This window comes from Lampetra planeri, unplaced genomic scaffold (assembly GCF_965212315.1).
Source record: "Lampetra planeri unplaced genomic scaffold, kcLamPlan1.2.h2 scaffold_2251, whole genome shotgun sequence".
NCBI lineage: Eukaryota > Metazoa > Chordata > Hyperoartia > Petromyzontiformes > Petromyzontidae > Lampetra > Lampetra planeri.
Window position 1 is genome coordinate 1 of NW_027615023.1, and position 12925 is coordinate 12925.

Genomic DNA, 12925 nt, shown 5'->3' on the forward strand with positions numbered 1-12925 from the left:
CTACACACACACACAGCTACACACACAGCTACACACACAGCTACAAACACACAGCTACACACACACACAGCTACACACACAGCTACACACACAGCTACACACACACAGCTACACACAGACACAGCTACACACAGACACAGCTACACACACACACAGCTACACACACACACAGCTACACACACACAGCTACACACACAGCTACACACACACACAGCTACACACACACACAGCTACACACACACAGCTACACACACACAGCTACACACACAGCTACACACACAGCTACACACACACAGCTACACACACACACCTACACACACAGCTACACACACACACCTACACACACACAGCTACACACAGACACAGCTACACACAGACACAGCTACACACACACACAGCTACACACACACACAGCTACACACACACACAGCTACACACACACACAGCTACACACACACACAGCTACACACACACACAGCTACACACACACAGCTACACACACACAGCTACACACACACAGCTACACACACACACAGCTACACACACACACAGCTACACACACACACAGCTACACACACACACCTACACACACACAGCTACACACACACAGCTACACACACACACAGCTACACACACACACCTACACACACACAGCTACACACACACAGCTACACACACAGCTACACACACACACCTACACACAAAGACAAATATCCCCCGTATAGCCTTAACAGACTGTTGGATAATCGTCATTGGTGTCGGCCGTGAGCGGGGAATCGAACTCGGGTCACCGGGTTCGTAGCGCAACGCAGCGCTAACCGCGACGCTACCGCTCCGCACACACACACACGCACACACACACGCACACACACACAACCGACATGCACTACGCACACACGCGCACACACACGCACACACGAGCTCGCTCGCGCTCACGCTCGCTCATGCCCTTCGTACGCGAGCCCTCTCCAGTCCCCTCCACCCGTGACCTCTAGGGCCCCGTGACGTCATCACCGTAGGAGTATGCCAAATCCTTCCCCGAGTCGCCCGCAAGCGGAAAAATAAAAAATGAGAAACGTTAAACATTTACCGGAGCTAAAGTTAGAGGCAGAATTCACGTTTCATGGAGGAGGGGGGTGGGGCGGGGGGGAGGGGGGTGGGGGCGGGGGAGGGGGCGTGGTCCTGCCCTAGCGTGAACTGGGTTCTCAAGAGCACTGAGTTGATGGTCTAAGCCCAGTTGACATTGAGACCCATAGACTCACACAGAGACCCATAGACTCACACAGAGACCCATAGACTCACACAGAGACACAGACTCGCACAGAGACCCATAGACTCACACAGAGACCCATAGGCTCACACACAGACCCATAGACTCGCACAGATACCCATAGACTCGCACAGAGACCCATAGACTGATAGAGACATATAGACTCCCATAGAGACCCATACCCTCGCACACAGACCCATTGACTCACGTAGAGACCCATGGACTGACACAGACTGAGCAGTGATTAAACCGGAGTTCTCAAGTGCAGTGAAGTTGAGGCTCTTGGCCCAGTCACCAATGGTTGCACAAAAAACCCTGTCACGTCAAAAATGTTGTTCCGCGCTTAATTTGGGGGTGAATTCCAGCTCTGAGAACGTTAGCACAGAGCGGGTTGACTGCTGCGGGGCAGAGGTCACAACCGGGTACCCGACACCCGTACCCTACCCGATACCCGGCTACCCGTACCCGGCCGGGTACGCGTACGGGTACCCGTTTGCGACCCTGGTGCGGCTGGGTACGGGTACGGGTAGGCCGTGAGTCACCGGTGAATAACCGTTTGTCACTCATTTCGGGTAGGGTACGGGTAGGGAACGGGTACCCATTTGCGACCCTGGTGCGGCCGGGTACGGGTAAGGAATCAAAACCCGTTTGCGACCTCTGCCGCGGGGGAAGCAATTGCAGCCGTCCCTCGGCTCACGAGTTTGTTTTATTCCTTCCACGGAAACTAATTGTTCACCGAAATAACTGTTCATCGGAAACGTTAAAATCACCGAGTCGGCAGGAGAGCCGTTTCCGCCGCCAACACAGACGGCGCGCCATGTCAGCGGAGCCCCAGTCGAGGTGTCTGCTGCTACTGCTGCTGCTACTGCTGCTGCTACTGCTGCTGCTGCCGCTGCTGCTGCCGCCGCCGCCGCTGCTGCTGCTACTGCTGCTACTGCTGCTACTGCTATGTGTGCGGCTACTGCTGTTTGTGCGGCTACTGCTGTTACTGCTGCTTCTAATGCTGCTGCTGCTGTCGTTGCTGCTTCTCCTACCGCTGCTGCTGCGTCCCACAGCAAGGTGCTGCAGCAGTGCGGGGAGGCGCAGCTGAACCTGGCGATGGAAGTGTGCAACATGGAGGGCAGCGTGGAGACCAACGTGCTGGAGCCCATCAACCTCCTAGCCGAGGTGATGGCCCCCACCACCCTCCCTCCCCCCTCCCCCTCCCCCTGTCCCTCCCCCCCTCCCTCCCTCCCCCTCCCCCCGTCCCTCCCTCCCTCCCCCACGGACCCCCCACGAACCCACCCCCGTGTACAGTACCCCCACGGACTCCCATGGATCCCCACCAACCCCCCTCAATGGACCCCCCCGCCCCCCCTCACCGACTACCCACGGACCCCCGTGGACCCCCTCACAGACCACCCCCATATACAGCCCCTCGGACTCCCGTGAACCCTCACCGACTACCCACAGACTCCCACGGACCCCCACCGACTACCCAGGGAACCCCTCAAGACCCCCCCCCACGGTTCCCTACCGGCTCCTGAGGACCTTCACCGACCCCCAGAGATCCCCAGAGATCCCCACGGACCCCTGTGGACCCCCCCCCCCCCCCACGGACCTTCCCTGACCCCTATGTGTACCCCCATGCACCCGCCACAGACCCCCACGGATTTAATGGAAAGGTTTCCACCGTCTCTACCACTATGGGTCTCTATGGGGGTCTATGGGTCTCTGTGTGAGTCTATGGGTCTCTGTGTGAGTCTATGGGGTCTGTGTGAGTCTATGAGTCTCTGTGTGAGTCTATGGGTCTCTGTGTGAGTCTATGGGTCTCTGTGTGAGTCTGTGAGACCCCCCCCCGCGGTGTAAACGCTGTGGTTGGGACTGGAACCCGCGATGGCGCCGGCTGCTGTGCGCCTCTGAGCCCCCTCCTCTCCCCCCCCCCGTGCCCTCTGACCCCGCAGGAGCACATCCCCAACATCCAGAAGCAGAGGAAACACCTCAGCAAGATGGTGCTGGACATGGAGGGCGCCAAGTCCAGGTGGGACCCAGCGACACGCCACCCGCATCCACGCGCGCGTGCGTGTGTGTGTGCATGCGCGCGTGTGCGCGTGTGCGTGTGTGTGCGCGTGTGCGTGCATGTGTGTGCGTGTGCGTGTGCGCGTGTGTGCGTGCATGTGTGCGCGCGCGTGTGTGTGTGCGCGCGTGTGTGCTTGTGTGCGTGCGTGCGCGTGTGTGTTCGTGTGTGCGCGCGTGTGTGCTTGTGTGTGTGTGCTTGTGTGCGTGTGTGTGCGTGTGTGTGCTTGTGTGTGCGTGTGTGTGCGTGTGTACGTGTTGTTGCGTGTGTGTGCTTGTGCGTGTGTACGTGTGTGTGCGTGTGTGTGCTTGTGTGTGCGTGTGTGTGCTTGTGTGTGCGTGTGTGTGTGTGTGCGTGCGTGTGTGTGCTTGTGTGCGTGTGTGCTTGTGTGCGTGTGTGTGTGCGTGTGTGCTTGTGTGTGCGTGTGTGCGTGTGTGTGCTTGTGTGTGCGTGTGTGTGCGTGTGGGTGCTTGTGTGTGTGCGTGTGTACGTGTGTGTGCGTGCTTGTGTGTGCGTGTGTGTGCGTGTGTACGTGTGTGTGCGTGTGTGCTTGTGTGCGCGTTGGGAGCAGTAACGTCGCCCTTGGCGCGCTGCACTATGAACCCGGCAGCCCGAGTTCGATTCCCAATCACGTTCAGTATCAATGACAGACATCTGAGCCAGTCCTGGACTGTGAATGTCCCCACCGGTTCTTCCTGGCGTGGTGCGTAGTCAACATCGCCACTGGGGAGACATCTCAGAGTGGTGTTGCCCCCCCCCCCACCCCCTCGTGTGCTGTGCCGGCCTTCATTGGTGCTCGCCGACAGTTCTTGCCCCAACAGGCTATATGGGGGATCTTTGTCTTTGTGTGCGCGAGTGTGCACGTGCGGGCATGATTGACGGACTTCTCCCTTCCTCTCCTTCCCCATTCCTCCCTCCCCCTCTCCCCCCCTGCCCCCCCCCCTCTCTCCCTGCAGGTACCAGCAGGCCTCCAAGGTGCTGCAGGGCAACGTGGGGGCCATGACGCCCAGCAAGCTGGAGGCGCTGCGCGAGGAGATGGAGGAGGAGGAGAACAAAGTGGAGATCATGAAGGTGCCGCACCCTCCCCTCCCATCGGCAGCAGCACCGTGCCCCGCGTCACGGAGGGGGGGCACGACTCCAGGGCCTTCCCCGAGGGGGAGGGAGGGGAGGAGGTGGGGAGGGGCCTTCCCCTCGCTCCCCTCCCTCCCCTCTCGCCCGTAGCTTCTCTCGCCCGCTCGCAATCCGCCCGTCAGCGTCCGTATTTCGAGTCGAGGAGGAATCCGATGAGCTGTGAAGCTCTTCAGCAGGGGCCACGGGGCTCGGCAAGTTGTCCCACCAGCTGGCATCCCTCTAGCGGCGCCTCCTGCCCTAGCTCCCCCCTCTCCCTCCCCCCTGCTCCCCTACAGCTGGCGCTGTGTGGCACAGCGCAATCACGACGCTGCTGCTGCTGCTGCTGCCTCACAGCCTCACGTGGTAGTTTCACAGTAGGCGGGGGGGAGGGGGCGTCGTTGCTGCTGTTCGGTCTGCTCTAGGGGGCACCCCCAGTGGCAGCTGTCCCTGTGCGGCACAAGTCTGTATCGTCACGCAGGGAGGCGACGACGCCGCTGCTGCAGCCGCCGCTGCTGCTGCTGCTACTGCTGCTGCCGCCGCTGCTGCTGCTGCTGCTGCTGCTGCTGCTGCCGCCGCTGCTGCTGCTGCCGCCGCTGCTGCTGCTGCTGCTGCTACTGCTGCTGCTACTGCTGCTGCTGCTACTGCTGCTGCTGCTACTGCTGCTGCTACCACTGCTGCTGCTGCTGCCGCCGCTGCTGCTGCTACTGCTGCTGCTGCTACTGCTGCTACTGCTACCACTGCTGCTGCTCTGCCGCTGCTGCTGCCGCTGTTGCTACTGCTGCTGCTGCTGCTACTGCCGCCGCTGTGTCTCACAGACGCCGGCTGCCGCCGTACTGAGCGCTCGTGCGGAGGCCGCTCCCGGTACAAAGTCCGCCCCAGTGGTTACGGCCTGCCGGCTCGCCACGCGAACCTTGACCCCCCCCCCTCCCTCGTGCGCACCGCCACCCTCCTTGAAGTGCTGCCCCCCCCCCCTCACCGCCACAGCCCCAGGTCGTAGGGTAGGTGATGAGTAGTAGTAGTAGTGAGTAGTAGGGTGCCACTCAACACACACAGAGTCACGGTGTAGAGGCGTAGACACAGAGAACAAGATGGGGACCCTGAGTGGGTGAGTGAGTAGGTGGGTGTGTGAGGGAGTAGGTGAGTAAGTAGTTGAGTGAGTAGGTGAGTGAGTAGGTGAGTGAGTAGGTGAGTAGCAGGGTGCCACTCAGCACACACAGAGTCACGGTGTAGAGGCGTAGACGCAGAGTGGAGGAGGGGCGAGGAACGGAGAGTCCAAGGAGGAAGTAACGACGAGGAGGGGAGTGGGAGACCCCACACAGCCTGAGGCCTCTCTCCCCATGTGCTCTCTCTGTGTCTCTGTGTCTATGTCTCTCTCCCCATGTGCTCTCTCTCTCTGTGTCTCTGTGTCTATGTCTCTCTCCCCATGTGCTCTCTCTGTGTCTCTGTGTCTATGTCTCTCTCCCCATGTGCTCTCTCTGTGTCTCTGTGTCTATGTCTCTCTCCCCATGTGCTCTCTCTCTGTGTCTCTGTGTCTATGTCTCTCTCCCCATGTGCTCTCTCTCTGTGTCTCTGTGTCTATGTCTCTCTCCCCATGTGCTCTCTCTGTGTCTCTGTGTCTATGTCTCTCTCCCCATGTGCTCTCTCTCTGTGTCTCTGTGTCTATGTCTCTCTCCCCATGTGCTTCTCTCTGTTCGCACCCCGACACACGCACAGCAAGCCACTTGGGTGAGGAAGCGAACCCAGGCCCCTGTTGCCGTGAGCCGCGAGCATTACCCACCAGCCCCTCCGGCCGTGTCGTCTCCCGCGCGCTCGCCCGGTCGCACCAACCGCGCCTGATGCTTGTGACTTGCCTTCCCTCCTCTCTCTGTCTCTCTGTGTGTCTCTCTCTGTGTCTATGTCTCTCTCTGTCTGTGTCTCTCTGTCTGTCTCTCTCTCTGCCTCTGTGTCCCCCGTGCTGCGCTAACTACTACGCCACCACCAGTGACGATTATTTGAAGCGGTACTGGGCCTCCCCTAGGTCGATTCAGCCTCAAACGAGTACCTGGTGCGATGTGTAAACATCGCCACTGGGGAGACAAAGGCGGCCGAGCGTGGTGCTGGTTACCCACCCCCTCGTGTGCCGTGCCGCCCTTCATAAGTACTCGCTAATAGCACTTGCCCCGACAGTCTGTTAAGGCTACACGGGGGATCTTTGTCTTGGTGTTCTGTGTGGGTGGCTAGGACCAGTATGCCACGGAGCTCTACCAGTTCGTGGCCAAGGAGAAAGGCTTTGCCGACTACTTTGTCAAGGTGAGCGACGCACACACACACGCACGTACACACGCACGTACACGCACGTACACACACACGCACGCACACGCACGTACACACGCACGTACACACACACGCACACGCACACACACACGTACACGCACGCACACGCACGTACACACACACGCACGTACACACGCACGTACACACGCACGTACACACACACGCACACGCACACACACACGTACACACGCACGCACACACACACACGTACACACACACGTACACACGCACACGCACACACACACGTACACACACACGTACACACACACGCACACGCACACACGCACGTACACACACACGTACACACACACGCACGTACACACGCACGTACACACGCACACGCACACACACACGTACACACACACGTACACACACACGCACACGCACACACGCACGTACACACGCACGTACACACACACGCACGTACACACGCACGCACACACGCACACGCACACACACACGTACACACACACGTACACACACACGCACACGCACACACGCACGTACACACGCACGTACACACACACGCACGTACACACGCACGCACACACGCACACGCACACACGCACGTACACACGCACGCACACACACACGCACGTACACACACACGCACGCACACACACACACGTACACACGCACACGCACACACGCACGTACACACGCACACGCACGCACACACGCACCCACACACGCACGTACACACACACGCAAGCACACACACACGCACGCACACACGCACACGCACGCACACGCACACGCACGCACACACACACGCACGTACACACACACGCACGCACACACACACGCACACACGCACACACACACGCACACACGCACGTACACACGCACGTACACACACGCACACACACACGCACGCACACACACACGCACGTACACACGCACACACGCACGCACACACGCATGTACACACGCACACGCACGCACACACACGCACGCACACACACACGCACGCACACACACGCACGTACACACACGCACGTACACACACACGTACGCACGCACGTACACACACGCACGTACACACGTGTGTGCACACAGAGATAAAGACAAAGATCCCCCAGTTTAGCCTGAACAGACTGTAGGGGCAAGTGCTGTTAGCGAGCACCTATGAAGACCGGCACGGCACACGAGGGGGCGGGTGGCCAGCACCACAGGGCATCCTTCCAATCCTGTGGAACCCCTCCAGTGGTCCAGACTGTTGTTATGATGTCATGTAGGGCAGTCTGTGCACAAACGCCACCCTCCCTCAGCATTTCGCTTGGGAGATCATCTCTGCCCGGTGCCTTTCCTGGCCTTCAGTACTTCCTCAACAGATGGCACCTCAGCCAGCCACTCACAGGGGGTGACTTCCTCCTCCAATATTTGAGGCACCGCAGCCTCAGCAAGGTCATCCCCACTTTGTCACACGTTTTCCTGGCTGAGGGATTTCCCCTCCCCCAGGACCTCACAGATCTCAGCAAATCTGCAAACCTGTTCCCGGGGGGTCGGAGATTGGATCACAGTTCTTTCCCTTAATGATGGTAATAGGTGTGGCGCTGCAGGTTACTTTTTTGATGGAGTTAAATAGGGATTTGTGATCGCGGGCCACTGACGCAGACTCCATCTCCTCAGCAACCCGCGACCACCACCCATCCTTGCAGCGCCTTACGGCTCTCTGAACCATGCACACGCACGCACATACACGAACACACACGCACACACACGCACACACACGCACACACGCACAACAAAGACACGCACAATGGTGGCGGTGTGTGACATGTTGACGTGTGTGCGTGTCCCCGTGTCTCCGTGTAGCTCCTAGAGACGCAGGCCGACTTCCACAAGAGGTCCCTGGCGGTCATCGAGACTCTCCTGCCCAAGATCACGGCCGAGAGAGGTGAAGCTCCCTCCCTCCCTACCTCCCTCCCCCCTCTTCCAGCCCTTGGATTGTGTGTGTGTGTGTGACCGTGTGTGTGACCGTGTGTGTGACCGTGTGTGGTTGTGATGGTCTTTTGACGTGGGGAGCGGTGGTGTAGCAGTTAGCGCATCGCTGCGCTACGAACCCGGCGTCCCGGGTTCGATCCCCATTCACAGCCAACACCAGTGAAGATCATCAGAACCGGTCCTGGGCCTCTCCTAGGTCGACTCAGCCTCAAATGAGTACCTAGTGCGGTGTGTAGTAAACATCGCCACTGGGGAGACAAAGGTGGCCGGGCGTGGTGCTGGCCACCCACCCCCTCGTGTGCCGTGCCGGCCTTCACAGGTGCTGCTGCTCGCTAACAGCACTTGCCCCTACAGTCTGTTAAGGCTACACGGGGGATCTTTGCCTTCGCGCGTGTGCGTGTCTCAGAGCACTGCGTGCGTCCCTGCTACGGGCAGCCGCTGGAGGAGCACCTGCACCTGAACCGACGGGACATCGCCTTCCCCATCGAGGCCTGCGTCGTGGCACTCATGGACAGCGGCCTGCAGGAGGAGGTGAGCGCCCAGGGCGGGAAGCGGGCGATGGTGAGGGATGGTGAGGGATGGGTGAGCGATGGTGAGGGATGGGTGAGCGATGGTGAGGGATGGGTGAGCGATGGTGAGGGATGGGTGAGCGATGGTGAGGGATGGGTGAGCGATGGTGAGGGATGGGTGAGCGATGGGTGAGGTGTGTGTGTATGTGATGGTGAGCGATGGTGAGGGATGGGTGAGCGATGGTGAGGGATGGGTGAGCGATGGTGAGCGATGGTGAGGGATGGGTGAGCGATGGTGAGGGATGGGTGAGCGATGGGTGAGGTGTGTGTGTATGTGATGGTGAGCGATGGTGAGGGATGGGTGAGCGATGGTGAGGGATGGGTGAGCGATGGTGAGGGATGGGTGAGCGATGGTGAGCGATGGTGAGGGATGGGTGAGCGATGGTGAGGGATGGGTGAGCAATGGTGAGGGATGGGTGAGCGATGGGTGAGGTGTGTGTGTGATGGTGAGCGATGGTGAGGGATGGTGAGCGATGGTGAGGTGTGTGTGTATGTGAGCGATGGTGAGCGATGGCGAGGGATGTGTGAGCGATGGGTGAGGTGTGTGTGTGTGTGTGTGCGATGGTGAGCGATGGGTGAGGTGTGTGTGTGTGTGTGTGCGCGATGGTGAGCGTGTGTGTGTGTGTTTGACTATGTATCCATAGCTGTCAACCCCTAATCAGCGCCCTACCTCGTTACAGACCAACTCAGACCTCATTGTTCACCCCGTGTCCCCTTACAAATCTCAACGTTCATCCGACAAAGTCCCATCACGAGGGAGAAACACAAACAAATAGATATTTAAAAAAAATTCGCCCGTATTGAAACGGCTGTCACGTCGTATGGACCTGAATACTCAATTTCCCTGTACAAGAATACGGGGTAGACCGCGTGTGTTGACACTGTGCGTGTGTGTGTATGCACGTGTGTGTGTTCACGTGTGTGTGTGTGCACGTGTGTGTGTGTGTGTTGACACGGTGTGTGTGTGTGCACGTGTGTATGTGTGTATGCAGGTGTGTGTGTATGTATGAACGTGTGTGTATGCACGTGTGTGTGTATGTGTGCACGTGTGTGCACGTGTGTGTATGCACATGTGTGTGTGCACGTGTGTGTATGCACATGTGTGTGTGCACGTGTGTGTGCGTGTGTGTATGCATGTGCGTATGTGTGTGCACGTGTGTGTGTTTTGACACGTGTGTGTGTGTGTTGACACGTGTGTGTGTGTGTGTGTGCACGGTGTGTGTGTTGACACGTGTGTGTGTGTTGACACGTGTGTGTGTGTGTGTGTGTGCACGGTGTGTGTGTTGACACGTGTGTGTGTGTGTGCACGGTGTGTGTGTGTGTGCAGGGTCTGTTCCGGATTGCGGCTGCCAACTCGAAGCTGAAGAAGCTGAAAGCGTCGCTCGACTGCTGCATCGTGGAGTCGGACTTCTCCCCTGACCCGCACGCCATCGCTGGTCACTACGCACACAGACACACACGGACACACAGACACACACACAGACACACACAGACACACACACAGACACACACACCGAGACACAGACACACACACCGAGACACAGACACACGGACACACAGACACACACACAGACACACACACACGGAGACACAGACACACACACATGGAGATACAGAGAGACACACACGGACACACAGACACACACGGACACACAGACACTCACACGGATACACAGAGAGACACACACGGACACACAGACACACACACAGACACACACGGACACACACACAGACACACACGGACACACAGACACACACACAGACACACACGGACACACACGGACACACACACAGACACACACGGACACACAGACACACACACAGACACACACGGACACACACGGACACACAGGCAGGAAGAGTCACGAGGACTACCGCCACCGCTGCCCTCCCTTGACGGACTCTCTCCCTCTTCCCCCCTCCCCCCTTGACAACGTCACTCTCCCCCCCCTCCCCCCGCGGCTGCAGGGGCTCTCAAGTCCTATATCCGTGAGCTGCCCGAGCCCCTCATGACGTTCCACCTCTTCACAGACTGGAGCAAGGCGTTCAGGTGGGGGGGTCGGGGGGGGCGCACTCACCTCACGCACACTCACCTCACACACACTCACCTCACGCACACTCGCCTCACGCACACTCACCTCTGTCACACACTCACCTCACGCACACTCGCCTCACGCACACTCACCTCTGTCACACACTCACCTCACGCACACTCGCCTCACGCACACTCACCTCTGTCACACACTCACCTCACGCACACTCGCCTCACGCACACTCACCTCTGTCACACACTCACCTCACGCACACTCACCTCACACACACTCACCTCTGTCACACACTCACCTCACGCACACTCACCTCACACACACTCGCCTCACGCACACTCGCCTCACGCACACTCACCTCACACACACTCACCTCACACACACTCGCCTCACGCACACTCACCTCACGCACACTCGCCTCACGCACACTCACCTCACGCACACTCGCCTCTGTCGCACACTCACTTGTTGTGTTCTCATCAACACCCCCCGCGTGACCCCCGCGTGACCCCCGCGTGACCCCTCTCCAGCATGCCCGATCAGCAGGAGCGGCTGCAGGCGCTGTGGTCGGTGTGCGACCTGCTGCCCAAGGAGAACAAGGCCAACTTCCGGTGAGGGGACGACCTCGCAGTGACCTCGCAGTGACCTCGCAGTGACCTCGAAGTGACCTCGCAGTGACCTCGCTCGGCAAACTACGACCCCATCTCGACCTCGCTCAGCAGGCCACGCTCTAGCCTTGACCTCGCCCAGCAGGCCACGCTCTAGCCCTGACCTCGCCCAGCAGGCCACGCTGCAGCCTTGACCTCGCCCAGCAGACCACGCTACGGCCTTGACCTCGCCCAGCAGACCACGCTCTAGCCTTGACCTCGCCCAGCAGGCCACGCTCTATCCCTGACCTCGCCCAGCAGGCCACGCTGCAGCCTTGACCTCGCCCAGCAGACCACGCTGCGGCCTTGACCTCGCCCAGCAGACTACGCTCTAGCCTTGACCTCGCCCAGCAGGCCACGCTGCGGCCTTCACCTCGCCCAGCAGACCACACTGCTGTAGCCTTGACTTGACCCACCAGCCTGCGGGTGGTGGTGTCTGCGTGTCTGCGTGCAGGCTTTGATATGCGTTGCTTCGTCTATGTCTGCGTGTCCGTGTGGGGAGCGGTGGCGCCGCGGTTAGCGCGCCGCTGCCACCTCGGCTCTGAGCGAGTACCCAGTGCGGCGTGCACACATCGGCACCGGGGAGGGGAAGGCCTCTCCCCGGTGCTTCACCCCCCTCCATCAACGCGCCGCTCCGGCCTTCCTAGGCGCTACCCACTCGGCGCTCGCCAACAGCGCTCGCCCCGACGGCCTTGCGCGGGCGGTGGGCCACGCGGCGGGGGGAGCTTTGCCTCCGGCTCTCCGCCGGCGCTAGCGCGTTGTTGCCGTTGCCCCGCCGCCGCAGGTACCTGATGAAGTTCCTGGCGCGGCTCGCGGAGCAGCAGGAGTTTAACAAGATGACTCCCAGCAACATCGCCATCGTGCTGGGGCCCAACCTGCTGTGGGCCCCCACCTCCAGGTGGGCGACTCGCTGCTCCACCGCTCGCTCCTCCGTCTCACAGCGTTACAACGGGGCGGGGGGGGTGGGG

General features: G+C 59.7%; 1 protein-coding gene across 1 annotated transcript; it reads left to right on the forward strand.

Annotated features, from left to right (window-relative positions):
* Nucleotides 1-2203: 2203 nt before the first annotated feature.
* On the forward strand, nucleotides 2204-12919 carry LOC144740529 (rho GTPase-activating protein 44-like; the record flags this gene model as incomplete). The annotated part of the gene is made up of 10 exons (XM_078623373.1): nucleotides 2204-2437; nucleotides 3214-3290; nucleotides 4283-4397; nucleotides 6657-6725; nucleotides 8568-8649; nucleotides 9103-9227; nucleotides 10593-10701; nucleotides 11234-11315; nucleotides 11841-11921; nucleotides 12742-12919. Coding segments are annotated over exons 1-10 (1137 nt in total), but the record flags the coding sequence as incomplete, so codon positions are not given.
* Between the last annotated feature and the right edge of the window lie 6 nt (nucleotides 12920-12925).